Source organism: Rhinichthys klamathensis, unplaced genomic scaffold, assembly GCF_029890125.1.
Source record: "Rhinichthys klamathensis goyatoka isolate OS25496 unplaced genomic scaffold, OSU_Roscu_1.1 h1tg000046l_1, whole genome shotgun sequence".
In the NCBI taxonomy this organism is placed as follows: Eukaryota; Metazoa; Chordata; class Actinopteri; order Cypriniformes; family Leuciscidae; genus Rhinichthys; species Rhinichthys klamathensis.
Window position 1 is genome coordinate 208,555 of NW_026606593.1, and position 15,434 is coordinate 223,988.

A 15,434-nucleotide genomic window follows, 5' to 3' on the forward strand; every position below is an offset into this window, starting at 1 on the left:
GTGTAATAGTGTGGAGGATGTTTTCTTGGCACACTTTAGGCCCCTTAGTGCCAATTGGGCATCGTTTAAATGCCACGGCCTACCTGAGCATTGTTTCTGACCATGTCCATCCCTTTATGGCCACCATGTACCCATCCTCTGATGGCTACTTCCAGCAGGATAATGCACCATGTCACAAAGCTCGAATCATTTCAAATTGATTTCTTGAATATGACAATGAGTTCACTGTACTAAAATGGCCCCAACAGTCACCAGATCTCAACCCAATAGAGCATCTTTGGGATGTGGTGGAACGGGAGCTTCATGCCCTGGATGTCCATCCCACAAATCTCCATCAACTGCAAGATGCTATCCTATCAATATGGGCCAACATTTCTAAAGAATGCTTTCATCACCTTGTTGAATCAATGCCACGTATAATTAAGGCAGTTCTGAAGGCGAAAGGGGGTCAAACACAGTATTAGTATGGTGTTCCTAATAATCCTTTAGGTGAGTGTAGTTTCCAACCCATGATCAATCTTTCAGTTCACTTAATTCATATGGCAAGGTCAGAATATAGCTCAGGACCATGGACAGCGCTGTGCGCTGGGTTCTGCAGTCTTTTAAATCTGTCTCCTATTGGCTGTTCTTGAAAGGATCAGACTGTAAGTAGCATGTGTGGCAAACATGGTTAGAATGACCTATCCGTATCTAATATCACCAGAAGATCAATACAAAAAGTAATGTTTTGTGGAATGAGTGTTGCAGGTGGTTGGATATGAGGCGAGGTGGGGTGTCGGGGTGAATGTGTTGGTATTCCGTGATAAGCGCCGATCCAGAGACATGCACCGTCAGAACACACAGGGGATTACAGGGGTTTACACATCCAGAAATACAGATAATGGGGTATTTGTAGTCAGAGCAGAACCATCACAAAAAAAACATTTGCCTTACCAGGAATTTCCCTGCTGGTATTTATATGGAGATTACTCCCGCTTACATCACTTTGTGATTGAATCAAATTTACAGTCTGTAAATAAAATGACTTTGTTGTGCCACATGTTCCTACTTTATTTTAAGTGTCCTACAATCCTAAATATTGAAAATGACAATTGAATTTAAATGGGAGAAATATAAAACTATTGATTTGAAGACGTTTATTACATAGAAACGATATATTTAAAGTTGATTGCAAAATATGCAAATATATGCAAATATTTAAGTAGTTCAAGAGTGTAGGGAGAAAGACTCTATTACTGTACGGCATTTGCCGTGCTTCATTTGAGAGGGCGGGAGCTAAAGGCTCTTCTACCGTCATTTTGTTGACACAATTCTTTGATTGGAAGAGATTTCTTTGCAGAATCAATGTAGTTTTTCACATGGAATACTGCTATTAAACATAAAATAAATTGGGCTGATGGCTCCAACAAAAGCATATACCATCAATTAACAACTTAGTTGGCCACAGCACGTCTTTCTTTAAGGGTTTATAATATATCATTAAAAATCAATTCCGCTATAGAGAAAATAAATGGATTTTTCTAAAAAAAAAAAATTACTTCCAGATCCCAAAAGTTTCACTCTATAGAGTTTGGTGTCAGTGCATGTCATACTCCTAATAAGCACAATTATAAGCAGCACCCACTCCACTTTCATTGCACACCACTCACATACTCTGATCTGGACTGTTGTGAGCAAGACAAGTGGATTGAATATTAACAGTGTTGTTGGACTGTGTATCATCACCCTTGGAATGCCGCTCAGCCAATCAGATTTGAGAACCGGAACTGTAATAAACTGAAATATATATCATCTACAAGTCGCCACCAAAGTCATTATCAGGCCATTCGTCCTTCTGAACAGACAAACGTGATTAGAAAGAGAAATGTAAACATTCATTCATTCACCCCTCACAAAGGTGCCTTCCAAGATCCATTTCAGTGCGCATATAGCCCATGTTGTGTTTCACACAAGGACGCATCTGCTCCGACCTTAACGTTCACTGCAGCCAGACACAGCCTTTTTAAACCACAGCCTCCATTAAAGAAAACCTCCCTTCTTTTGGTTGACCCCAATTCAATGGCACGCTTCACCCATCACCATTTTCCCAGGGTTCTGCCAGCGCCGGCCACACTTTTCAAGCAAAGTATTTCATTAAAATAGAATAAAAATGGCATCAATATACTGCTTAAAAGTAAGATAAAACAGTCAATGTTACATTTATCAGTGACATTTATTTTGTTATTATTTAGCCACTATATTTAACAGAAATCTGTTCACCAAACATGCAGGAAAAGGAGAAGTTTTTTCATGCCTCGATTCTTTGGGTGCATTTGTCAAGAGTTTGCTCCTTAAACAGAAATGAAGCATTAAACTAGATACATGGATACTTAATTGAACCCCCAGGCAGCAAATTAACATGCTACTTTTTAATGAAATGATATTAATTCTCATTATTTGTTTGGCCCGTGGTGTCGCTCTCTTGCGTGCTAGTCAGTACACATTCAAAAGTGTTACAATAAGTTTTATTTGACTGACGAATTCCACCTCCAACTTTTCTTTCTCAGGTGATTTTCCTAATTTAAATGATGTGATGTGTTCTCGTGTAAATTATGGGCACTAAGTACAACTTTCCAACTGAGAATTTATTTAGAACAAAGATGCTGCTCTGACATCCTCTGAAGATAAAATTGGGGGTTGATCTAACAGCATTTACATTTGTTTTTTTTTTTGCTGTGAAACACCTCCGAACACTCCATCACTTCATGACAGCTAAATTTAGGGTTGTACTGACTGATCAGATTGAGTCACACAGATTAAAAAAATTAAAATATCTAAATTTACAATATCTACACTCCACGTACTAAAAAAAAAAAAAACATGGGTCAAACCTCCTGGGTGCTTTCTCTTTCCTCTCTTTTATTGTCACATGCTGTTTATCTTTTACATCATGTTTTTTGTGTTGTCTGTTTTCCAAACTTATGCTCTTTCTTCCACCTTTTCTATCTTGCATGCACACTTTTCTCTCTCTGCATGGCTTGGCTGCATGCTGTAAATTGTTGTGATGGAGTGTAGCTCCCTGTACCCAGATACAAAAAGGTAAGTTTTATTACTCTCTATTGACTACTTCTCCACTTCCCAAGCAAATTTCCTGCCTCTCCTGTTGAACCTCCATTGATTCACTCCAGTAACACTCATACAACTTACCCGCTGTAGTGGATTCTATGAAGTGTGCAAAAAAGTTTCATTGATCTTAACATAGCAGAAAAAAAATGTACACTGGTAAATTCTAGTTGTAAAGACTATTTTTACAGTCTCCTTTGTGTGTGTTTCCTTGTGTGTCATGTTTATATCTGTCCTATGAGATATAAAACTTCCTGTGGCTCATTTGACATCATTTTCTCCTTTCACTGTTGGTATCTTTCCTTTTGGTTGGCTCACTCATTGTTCCTCTGACAAGACAGATTATCTTCCATTAAGACAAAGTGCTTACCCATGAGCAGATGTTAAATAATGGCTGTTTATTAAGTATTCATGATGAATGATGCATTTATCACAGGTTAGTTCGTTTCTAGTTCTTTACCATGTAAAGGTACATTTCACTCTTGATTGGTCATTTTTCACTGTGAAGCGCAAAGAGGCTGCATCGCTCTTATTTGTTCTCTTGCGAGTAGGTGGGTGTTTATATGCATGTGGTCTTCAGTTTAGGAGACCAGAGATGTCTGTGGCCATGTCTCGCCCCCATACATATATTCAAGGCTTAAGAATGAGATGAATGCTATGGGCGCTTTCACTCCCATGTGGGTATTAATTTATCTTTGTGTCTGACATGGAGCAAAGCAGCCGCCTGTATATAGTGCCTGTGTGCACTACCATAAATCAGGTAGAAAGAGAGTGTGTGTGTGTGGGCGGGCGGGCTTGCGTGTGTGTTTGTGTGAGGGGTTTGGCTATACTTGAAGGCAAAATGTCCTAACTTATATGGTGAAATATTATGACAACCGAATAGTGAGGACATTTTACTGGTCCTCACTAATTAAAAAATGCTTATAAATCATGCTTTGCATGTTTCTGTGATGTTTTGGGGTAGGGGTTGGGTTAGGGGATATAAAATGTGATAACCTGATATCAAATCAATGGAAGTCTATGCAATGTCCTTATAATATAATGAAACGTGTGTGTGTGTGTGTGTGTGTGTGTGTGTGTGTGTGTGTGTGTGTGTGTGTGTGTGTGTGTGTGTGTGTGTGTGTGTGTGTGTGTGTGTGTGTGTGTGTGTGTGTGTGTGTGTGTGTGTGTGTGTGTGTGTGTGTGTGTGTGTGTGTGTGTGTGTGTGGTCTGGAAAACCTCTTCAAAGATGGCAATATCCGAAATCCATTTTTTGATCCCCATGAGGAAAACAGCTTATAAATTATTCTAAGTGTTTTTTGAAAATGTAAAACTGCATAACGTTTTCTGTGATTGGTAGGTTTAGGGGTAGGGTTAGTGTAAGGGGATAGAAGATACAGTTTGTACAGTTTAAAAATCATTATGTCTATGGAAAGTCCCCATAAAATATGAAAACACAACGTGTGTGTGTGTACTTGTACAACTAACTATCTTTGTGAGGACCAGTTTGAGTTTTAGACCATCGGAGTGAGGACAAAGAGAGTCAAGTGAGGACAATTTGGCCAGTCCTCACTTTCGGAGACTAGCCTGGCTCCTACGTACTTCCGCTCAATTTTAATTTTCCTTCAGTACTACGTCTGGGATTGTGGTGTATTTTTTGGTTTTCTCCGGTCAATTTTTTACCGGTCCAATCAGCGAACAGAGCGAGTGGCTGAGAACGATGGCATTGATGTCGTGCGCTAGTTTGAGTGGTTTGAGTCGTCATACGTCACGACCAAACGTTAGCGATTGGTTATGGCAGATCCAATAGTTTTCAAATTTAACAGAGTACCCGCCTACCAGGAAGTTAACGCTTGTCAATGGAGCGAGGCCAGACTCTCTGTTCAAATGAAATGGACGAGAGTCTGGTGGGACCAGGCTATTCTGAGACCCCTTTAAAGGCCTGTTTGAGGGTCAAGACTTAGTTTTAGGGATACGGTTATAAGGTTAAGGGGAGGTTTAGGGTAAGGGTTCAGGTTAGGTACTTTGTTGTGATGGGCAAGGTTAGGGTGGAGCTAGAGACTGTGTCAATGAATGCCCTCACAAAGATAGATGTGTGTGTCTGCGTGTGGTTTAGGCTCTTCACTCTTGTCATGTAGTGTTTAATGTAAGCTAACCCTCACAGCTATTCAACACCCTTGATCAGGAACTCAACATGGATGCATTCAATTGATCAAAAGTGACATTAAAGACTTTTAAAGTATTAGAAACAAAATTAAAATTTTCTGTTCATCAAAGAATCCTGAAAAAAAATGTATCATAATTTCCACAAAAATCTTAAACAGCAAAATTATTTTCATCACTGATGATAATAATAATACTGTATATGTTTCTTAAGCACCAAATCAGAATACTAAAATGATTTCTGAAGGATCACCTTTTCTCAAAAATGTGCATGTCCAACGCCCAAACGTTGCATAGGTGCTATGAAGTACAAAAAAAATCTTGTGTTTGAGCCAGAAGTTGACACGTTGCACCACTCAAACAAACATATAAGAGGCCCTATGTACACTCTTTGGAAAAAGTCAACCTACAAATAGCTATTTAGTCTCTCCACAATAAACTGGTATAGGAGAAAGTGTTAAACAATCCCTGGGTCCTACTTATTAAGATGTTACTCTTGCATTTATTCTCTCACTTCCTCCCTCCCTGTGTTTATCAAGCCCACCTCCAGCCTGTACTAATGTTTTTCCGTTGTGCATTATGACTATGTACTAGGTGGCTCAATGGCATTTGGAGCCCGTACAGCTCTCACCCATTGAGAGTCATCTGTGCTGGAACCTCCATCTGCTCTTGTGAAACGCACTTGATTTCGACCAGCCCTTCCCTTTTACAGAATCTCGTCCCTTTCATTTTTAAGTGCAGACCTTCTCCAACAGGATGTTTATGCGGAAGAATAAAGAGATATAATTTGGCAGATGAAACATTTCTGACTAGTTAGCCGTTGATTGTGAGATGGGAAGGGAAATGCCATTTTTGGCAGCGTGGCAGCAGTAAGTAAAGCGGTATGAATGAGTGGGTGCGCACGCGGCTTTCACAGGCACTCGCTGATGCATGCCGCCCATCTCCTTTCACACTGGTCATTTCTCCTGCTTCCCCATAATTATGATCAACCATCCATTCACTGGCAACACTGCAATCGGATGCCCCATAACACATTTATTGTTGGCTTGGTTCTCATGAGACCTCCGCCTCTCTGTTTTAAGCCTATCCTGAATAGTCGAGGTCAGCTGGGACATTACAAAAGCACATTAAGGTTACGCCCACTCGCCCTCCTCCAATCGGGTTGCAGGTACCAGACAGACCTTTGATGAAGAGTTTAGTTTCTCTGCGTTTAACGTATCCTTCAATATCATATGAGAATGGGACATTGCACAGTATTAAATCACACGGCCGTTTTTCTTTATGGATCTTCTCCGAGCAGATGGGCTATACTGTTTACCAGACACCCATATGTCACGCAGCCCTGAAACGCAAGACAAATCCTGAATTACACCGAGTGCCTGGTGCAACACTGAGTGAAGATAACTCAGTTCTTACCATCAAAAGGATGTATATACACCAAGGGTTTCCCTAATCAAACCATTTTAGATGTATTGGAACTGGATCCATGGCAGTTGGGAGATGGAAAACGCATACGTACGGTGAAAGCGAGGTTCAGTTTTGTGCTTGCCTTTATTTTTGCGTCAGTCCTCTTCTATAGTGGAGTGGACCTCAGAGGCTCTTTCAGCTGCAGTGCCTTCAAAGAGAACGACCATCTGCAGTCTCTGCACGCACGCACACACAAACATACTCACACAATCACATAGAGCCGAGCGGACCTGTGGATCTTTGAAAACTGCTTTGTAGCTCTGATGAGACCGATGCGAACGGGTCGTCCTGTGATGGGCCACCAGCCACAATAATGAGGAGGGAATAACTTGGAAGAGCTGAATGACTGATATTGAATGAGAGAAATACATGAAGGGTATTTACATTTTTGACAAGCTTTTGTCAAAGCTGAAGTGTGTCTTTTTTTCTTTCTTTTTTTAACGATAAAAACACTTCTCCTTGACCAGTTTATGCTGGTTGACCTCTAGTCCGTGTAAACACAGTAGCACCTCATTGCAGTACACGATATCCAGGGGGCGGAGTTGGATCCAGATCTAAGGGGTGGAGATGGGTAGGATTAGGGTGGGGTTAGGGATCAGGGGGTGGAGATGGGTAGGATTAGGGTGGGGTTAGGGATCAGGGGGTGGAGATGGGTAGGATTAGGGGTGGGGTTAGGGATCAGGGGGCGGAGATGGGTAGGATTAGGGTGGGGTTAGGGATCAGGGGGTGGAGATGGGTAGGATTAGGGTGGGGTTAGGGATCAGGGGGTGGAGATGGGTAGGATTAGGGGTGGGGTTAGGGATCAGGGGGTGGAGATGGGTAGGATTAGGGTGGGGTTAGGGATCAGGGGGTGGAGATGGGTAGGATTAGGGGTGGGGTTAGGGATCAGGGGGCGGAGATGGGTAGGATTAGGGTGGGGTTAGGGATCAGGGGGTGGAGATGGGTAGGATTAGGGGTGGGGTTAGGGATCAGGGGGCGGAGATGGGTAGGATTAGGGTGGGGTTAGGGATCAGGGGGTGGAGATGGGTAGGATTAGGGGTGGGGTTAGGGATCAGGGGGCGGAGATGGGTAGGATTAGGGTGGGGTTAGGGATCAGGGGGTGGAGATGGGTAGGATTAGGGTGGGGTTAGGGATCAGGGGGTGGAGATGGGTAGGATTAGGGTGGGGTTAGGGATCAGGGGGCGGAGATGGGTAGGATTAGGGGTGGGGTTAGGGATCAGGGGGTGGAGATGGGTAGGATTAGGGTGGGGTTAGGGATCAGGGGGTGGAGATGGGTAGGATTAGGGTGGGGTTAGGGATCAGGGGGCGGAGATGGGTAGGATTAGGGGTGGGGTTAGGGATCAGGGGGCGGAGATGGGTAGGATTAGGGGTGGGGTTAGGGATCAGGGGGTGGAGATGGGTAGGATTAGGGTGGGGTTAGGGATCAGGGGGTGGAGATGGGTAGGATTAGGGTGGGGTTAGGGATCAGGGGGCGGAGATGGGTAGGATTAGGGTGGGGTTTGGGATCAGGGGACGGGGATGGGTAGGATTAGGTATATGTAAGGTGGGAGGAGTTGGATCTGGATCCAACTCCTCCCACTGGATTTCGTGTTCTGCAGTGAGGACCATCTCTGTAAACACATGGCTGTATCTTTGCCAGGCTATGCACATTGTGTCCTATGTATTGAATTAGATGAGAGAAGATCTTACTTGTGTTCTGTTGGTATGCATGTGTGTGAGATGAATACATTCCTGGACATATTACATTGTGTAATAAAAAATTTTACCTTCATAGGCACAATAGCTTGTCACTCTACATTTTAGGGGTAGAGACAATCTACCCCTAAAATATGCACATTAGTTCCTTAGAGTAGTAATATATACCCTTAAGGTACTATACTTCTCGATTGACTTTTTAACGGTTTGCATACTGTGTTGCAGGGAAGTATGCATATTTGAACGTGGGAACTGTGTTTGTTTTAGTGGCCTGACATGTCAACTTCTTGCTTAACCAATGGCGTGCAGTACTTTGGGGTGAGAGTCTCTGCAATAAGTATTAATAATGACTCATTTTCTAATTTGTTTCTATAATGAAATACATGTTGTGATGGAAGAAATCCCAACCCAGTTGGTTTGGTCATGCTTCAGGTGCATTTTACAAAACTATATGTACACAGTCCAACATGAGATTTTGTTTGACTAGACTAGGCACCTTTTTTTTGCCCGTCACCCCTCCTGCCATGTTCCTTTGCCCATGCAGAGAACTTGTCAGAGACTGAGAGTTTTCTTACACCCCCTCATGTTCATTTGTTTTATTTCTCAGGCGTTGTTGTTGTGTAAATTACAACAATAATTATTTATGTCTTTATGCGCTTACCCACAAGCTAAACAAAAGTGGAGAGAGAGGTGTGAAGCCCCTGCAAGCCTCTTTGACAAGTTTACACTGTATAGCTCACAGAAGCAGAAAATAACTAATTAGGATTGTGGTTCTGACAGCTCTTGTATGTTAGGCTGGAGAGGCCGGCCCTTTCTCTGGCTCTCTGATATCTGCTCATCTCACACATGACTGCACACAGCGGCGTCTGGAGGGCCGTCCAGGAATCCTACCTGAGAGAAAGCCTGCTGGGAAAAGAAATGCATCACTGAAGCATGGACACATACTTGCGCAATATGCTAAATCTATATTAAAATCAGTTTGTGTGTGGCTCGGTTTAGCTTGTGATGTTCAAATGCTATAATTCAATAGGCCTTCTGACCAGGGCTTGACATTAACATTGGAAAACCACTAGCCATAGTGGCTGGTGTTAACCCTCTGGGGTCTGAGGTGTTTTCGGGGTCCTTGAGATGTTTTGGCATGCTCTGACATTTGTGCTTTTTTCAGTTGCTTATAAACATATTAATGGCACAGGTGAAATTACACTCTATATAGCACACACAGGGCTACCATAATATGTGAGCAACATGTATGTACATGTTTGTATTTTTGAGAGAATATTGTTTATGCGTGGTTATTGAAAAAACTAAAAAATAAAGTTTATAATATAAGGCCACAAATAACATACTAAATATTTGTCCACAAGACTTTTGACTAGTGGATGTTATCGCCTAGAGTTTTTGCTTCAAATTGATCTGAAAATCATTCTGCCTTATCATTCACATAAAACAATAGATTGTTTTAAATTGTGAAAAACATTTTTTTGTTTGCAAAGGCAATATGCGGATGGGCGGATCGGCCCAACCCCCTCATGAATAATTAGGCAGTTCTCACCTGAGCAGTCTGCATACTAATGAGCCTTTCATTCAGGGGTGTCACACAAGAAAGAATGCAAGGACAATATATATACACTACCATTCAAAAGTTTGGGGTCAGTGAGAATTTTATTTTTATTTTTTGGAGGAAAGAAAACAATACTTTTATTTATCAAGGAATAATTAATTTGATCGAAAGTGACAGTAAAGACATTTATAATGTTACAAAAGTCTTTTGAACTTCCTATTCATCAAAGAATCCTAAAACAAACAAAAAAACTGTACAACTGACAGACCAACAACTGTTTCAACATTGATAATAATAATAAATGTTTCTTGAGCATCAAATCCTCATATTATACTGATTTGTGAAGGATCATTTGACACTGAAGACACTGACACTGGTGATGCTGAAAATTCAGCTTTGATCACAGGAATAAATTACACTTTACTATATATTCACATAGAAAACAGCTGATTTACACTGGAGATAATATTTAATACTGTAACTGATTTTTGTTGTATTTTTAATCAAATAAGCGCAGCCATGGTTAGCAGAAGAGAATTCTTTTAAAAGTATTTAAAATCGTACCGACCCCAAACTTTTGAACGGTAGTGTATATAAATAAATAAATGTTTATACACACACACACACACATACATATATATATATATACAAACAATCAAAATTTAAATGAAAGCCAAAAGCATATTTATAGTCACACCTTTTAGCCATCCACATACCATTTTTAGCCATCCACTGCGGTAAAAATAAACCAGTCGCATTGCAAAGTCGTTCGCGAAATGACCGCCAGGTGGCGCAAAGGGACATTTAGCAAAACGTAAGTGGGGCTAATGTCTATTAACAGTAGCCTAAGGATGAAATACTACAAGTTATGGTAATTTCCAAATAAGCCTACAACAAATTGTTGGTCATACAGATAAGATATAATCTTTTAAAACTTTAAAAGGCTAAAGTAGGCCTACACTCTCACAGGCTAAAGACAAAACGTTTTCTCGCTCATGTCAGAAACAGACGTTTGGGTATTTCTCAGTGACAAAAATTCATAGCTGAGCGGTAGAACTTACGGTTCATCATCAAGATGACACGGGTTCAAATCCCGCACAAACATGGTCTGCTGTAAATTTTATATTTATTATTGCAAAGAGATTTGTCTAGCTCTAAAACTCTGTTACACCATACAGTTTTTTTTTTTTGCTTATATTTATAAAATACAATTATCATGCATTTCCATTTCACACTAAGTAAAAATACAAAAAAACAAAATAGTATCCAACAGAACGACTTTGCATCTGTATAATAATAGGCTACCAATCGTAATTTCAAAAGCAGTTCTGTAAAAAAATAAATTATATATAGCCTATATATATAGGCTATATATATATTATTTTTTTTATTCCAGGCTCTCATGCCACACCCCCGATTTCTCACGCTGAAGTGTCAACCCGGTCGGTCAAATTCCTGAAGGATATAGTTTATCTATAGATACCTGTTGAGCCACTCGTGATCGACTAGTTATTATACCGCAAATTAGTTAAAATATCCCGTAATCTATCTAGAGCGAGCGTGCATGCGAGACAGATATTGTGCTCCAAACCGTGCGCGCGCATGGCAGAGAGGTCTGTTCCCTACAACCTAGAGTTTTTAAAAACATGGTTTTAAGTAAAGTGTGATTTGCCAGGGGGGATTGTGATTTCCTTCTGGTCTAAACATCCCTGCTTCTGCTGAATTATTTTAATCCCCACACCCCTCCCTCCACAGCTAATCAATGCTATAGGCTACTTCACCAATATCAAATATATAAAATAGAGATATGCAACAGGCACGTTTAAACGACAAACAATAAAATCAAAACCAGCGTTTCAGTTGTTCATTAGTTCCAGTGGCTTTAATGCATGCACGGCTTTTCAAATTTCACAAAGCGTGTTGAGATTATTTTGAATGAAATATTGAAGTTTATAATTAAGTGTTTTGGCACACCACGCCGAGTGGCCCTATGCATTTTTCTAAAGTCGGGTTTTATTCTGGCATGGTGAGTTAGTGTTCGACAAACACGGCGGCGCGTTCATTTAGATTAATTTATTTTTCTCATTATTACAGCTAAAATAACTTAGTAGGCGACTCCGTAATTTTTTGGTCATACAGATAAGAGTAGAGTAGCTTACATCGTTCAAAACTGTAAACTTGTATTCATATTAGGCTAACGACAAAAACAGTATAGGCTATCTGTCGTCTCTGTCTCCGGGAACTGCGCGTCACAAAAATTAACCGAAAGCCACTTCAGCTCAGTCACGATAAGAAATCGGCTATGTCTAAAGCCTTTAAATGTCTAAATATTTAGGCTAATAAATGTTATCTGATTATAGGCTAATCCATATGAAAACTAGAGGAACAGAGGATCTACTCAAACATGCAATGTAAGCGCTTCCCAATGAGAAAATGACAAGGGTGAAAATCTCGCTCTAATTAAATGTAGGCTAAATCGCCCTGAATTAAAATGTAAAAACAGATCAAATAATGTATTTGTCGAAATGTTGCGATATTGTTTCATTTAAGTTCATAATTGTTCTATAAATGTTATTTAATTTAGCAGCATTACCACGAAGCACCGTGTTTCGATATTTATTTGAATAATACAAAATCAAATAAAAACTTAATTCACAAATTGCATGCCTGGTTGTAAGGATCCAAAGATCCCTGTAGAATTTAATATTGAGTTGAACATTTTGTTCATGACAACAAATTAACAAGCGTTTTTTCAGATTATATTTAGTTTTGCTTGGAAAAAGCTGCCCCAAACCAGTTTTATTTCATCAATTATTGAAATAATGAAATATTTAGTAATAAACTTTTATGACAGAAATATCACTAGGCTACATGTAATTCCATTTAATTCCTTCATTATCAACACTGTCTAGAATAGCGATTTAAGTGTGAATTGCGACTTCTCTTTGTGTTAAGTCAGCCTCAGACTCCGATAGCCTGTGGGGGGTTGGAGGGACAGTTGCTGAACAAAGGTGTTAATGTTCCTCTTTCATATGGAGAGTGTCGGATAGCCAGCCTGATGAGCAGGCAAAATTATTGTAAGGATAAATCTGTGTCCAAATGTAGGCCCCATATTTTATATAAATTTATAATAGTAGTTTTAGTATATTATAAATATTGTAGTTTATTTATTGTAGCCTATTTAAAGTTTTTTTTCACACAAAATTTCAATTGAAGTTATTGTACGGTGAATTCAACAAGGCATGCTGTGTCTTTGAAGCAACAATTAAAGGCTAAATAATTTTTTCGTGATTTGTATGGCTGACACGCAGCGACATATACAGTAGTATTATCAGAGCGAGGGAGACTAAATAAACTTGTTAAAAAGAGATCCAGCGCGAGAGAGGCAAAGAGAAACGCATGTTTTTAATTTAAATATGTTTCTTTGGACAATTTTCGTTTTGTACTGTTTTAATTGTTTAATTTAGCTGTAATTTCTTTGGCAATACGAATTTAAAATGTCGCAAGAATAAGATTAGCCTAGTGTTTCTTATTTTGCATCGCAAAAGAAATAAACTCTAAACCGATGCAACCCTGTTTTAAATAAAAAAAAACTGTCCCGACACTTTATTTAAACCTTGAAATGTTCGAACTTGGTTTCAAACATAAGTAATTTGTGTTCTTTTACATTACACAATAATTTAGCAGACTAAAGACGAGCTTCTTCTTTTTCATTTTCTGATGCAATCGGCTGACAATCTTCCTTCATCAGTTTTTGTCGTTTGTGCAGCGGCTGCGGTTCTACAGGAATGTAGCAAATTTATGTTGTAATGATAATCAAACAAAACTCTTGACTTTAAATAAGTAAACAGATATAAACAGTTACCTATTTAAGCATCAAGGTGGGAAAATATAAACGTAGGACAACATCGGTTAACAACATGTATGCTACATTGAGATTCGATCTCGGGTCGTTTGAAGCTCCTCGAAGCTCGTGTTGATGCGTTGATCACTGAGCTACCGTCTATACGCTGATAAAGTTGTAAAGCCTCATTCATGTAGCCTAAATGTTTTTATTGCAATGTTTTATGTTGAAATGTTTTCATTATTTATTCAATTACATTTCAGTAGCCTAATTTCAGTATTGTGATTATGAATTATTTTAACTACATTTCACTTGTTGAATTCTTCTGCTACCAGCTTTCAATCGCTCTGAATCAGTGCGGTGCGGCAGCAGATTACGCATTAGAGAGAATAAACCGGAATAAACAAACACTTTTCAGAGTCTATGATTGTAGCGCCTCTTAGCGGTAAAAGGCAGCAAATACACCACACATTTTACCGCCGCGGTGGAACGGCTGATGTGGGCATTGTCATGGCTTGCCTCGACATTTGCGTTTGAATAGCGTGCGTCCTCCGTGGGCGTGTCAGATTAACGCGTAATGAAGTGTAATGAGCTGGGGAAAAAAATACTGACAGCACTCTCTTTTCATACAGATTGCATAAACTGAGAATATTTGTTTTTTATATAAATTACTTCATTTAAAAGAAGAGAATTTAAGCTTCATAAAGAAAAACCTCTCGTGCCTGTGTGACAAGTAATCGCGGAGTTACAGTTAATCTTAGGACGCGTTTCAGAATGGACTTCACTGACAGAGAGAACGCAGAACTCGCATCATGTTTGTTTTTCTTTATTTGGTGAAAAGCACAACACTTTGTTTTTATTGTGAGTATCCACAAAAAAAATAGAAACTTAACAGGATCTAATGATGTACAACACTTATATGTAAGATCAAAATTAACCGAGTATTTTGAGTCTCTTTTACACTGATAAGAAAAAAAGCGAGACAATCGCGCCGGCGCGATAGCCGACCCCAGGGGGTTAATGTCAGCCAAAGTTACTAGCCACTCAGTATTTTCACTGGCCACAATTTTGACGTCGATACCATGGGGAAAAACTGCCATATAGATATTTTAAACATTATCCCCAAAATTTGGCAGCAGGTATATTAGGCTGCTGTCACTTTAAGACCTGACACACGGATCCATTATACTGTTACACATGCATTTTCTTTCTCAGCTGTTCACTTAGAACTTAACTGAAGAAGAAAATAACTCAATTTAGTACTGAGAGGCGGCTTTATGTGTGCGCACTTTGGGTGTGAGCACAAAATCTGTGGAAATGAGTCAAATTATGCGCATTGTGCAATCCCACACCGAAATTCAAGCCCTGCAACAACAAACAATATTCATCCGGAGCACATGAGTGAGGGGAGGCGGGTTTGTGTGTAAACTCACTGTTGTGAAATGAGAGTGCAAAAAGAAAGCGCAGCTGGTATCGTGTAACTATTCTGTGGAAAATGAGTATTGGAAGCGTTTCAGATATTTCAGTATCGATATGTATTGAATTTTTTTTTTTTTTTCTACATTGCACTTAGTTTATTATTTCAGATGCCTTTTTAAAAGACTACATTTGAAAAATGTATAT

At 39.7% G+C, this 15,434-nt stretch overlaps 1 protein-coding gene across 2 annotated transcripts in view; it reads left to right on the forward strand.

The window, feature by feature from the left end:
* Nucleotides 1-15,434, forward strand: part of doc2b (double C2-like domains, beta) — a 105,413-nt gene that overhangs the window by 52,504 nt on the left and 37,475 nt on the right. The window contains exon 3 of one of the 2 annotated variants that reach the window (XM_056247297.1): nt 3,055-3,078. The exons of the other annotated variant lie outside the window; for it this stretch is intronic. Coding sequence (XP_056103272.1) covers nt 3,055-3,078 — 24 coding nt within the window. The remainder of the gene's footprint in view (nt 1-3,054; nt 3,079-15,434) is intronic. 2 annotated transcript variants of the gene reach the window in all.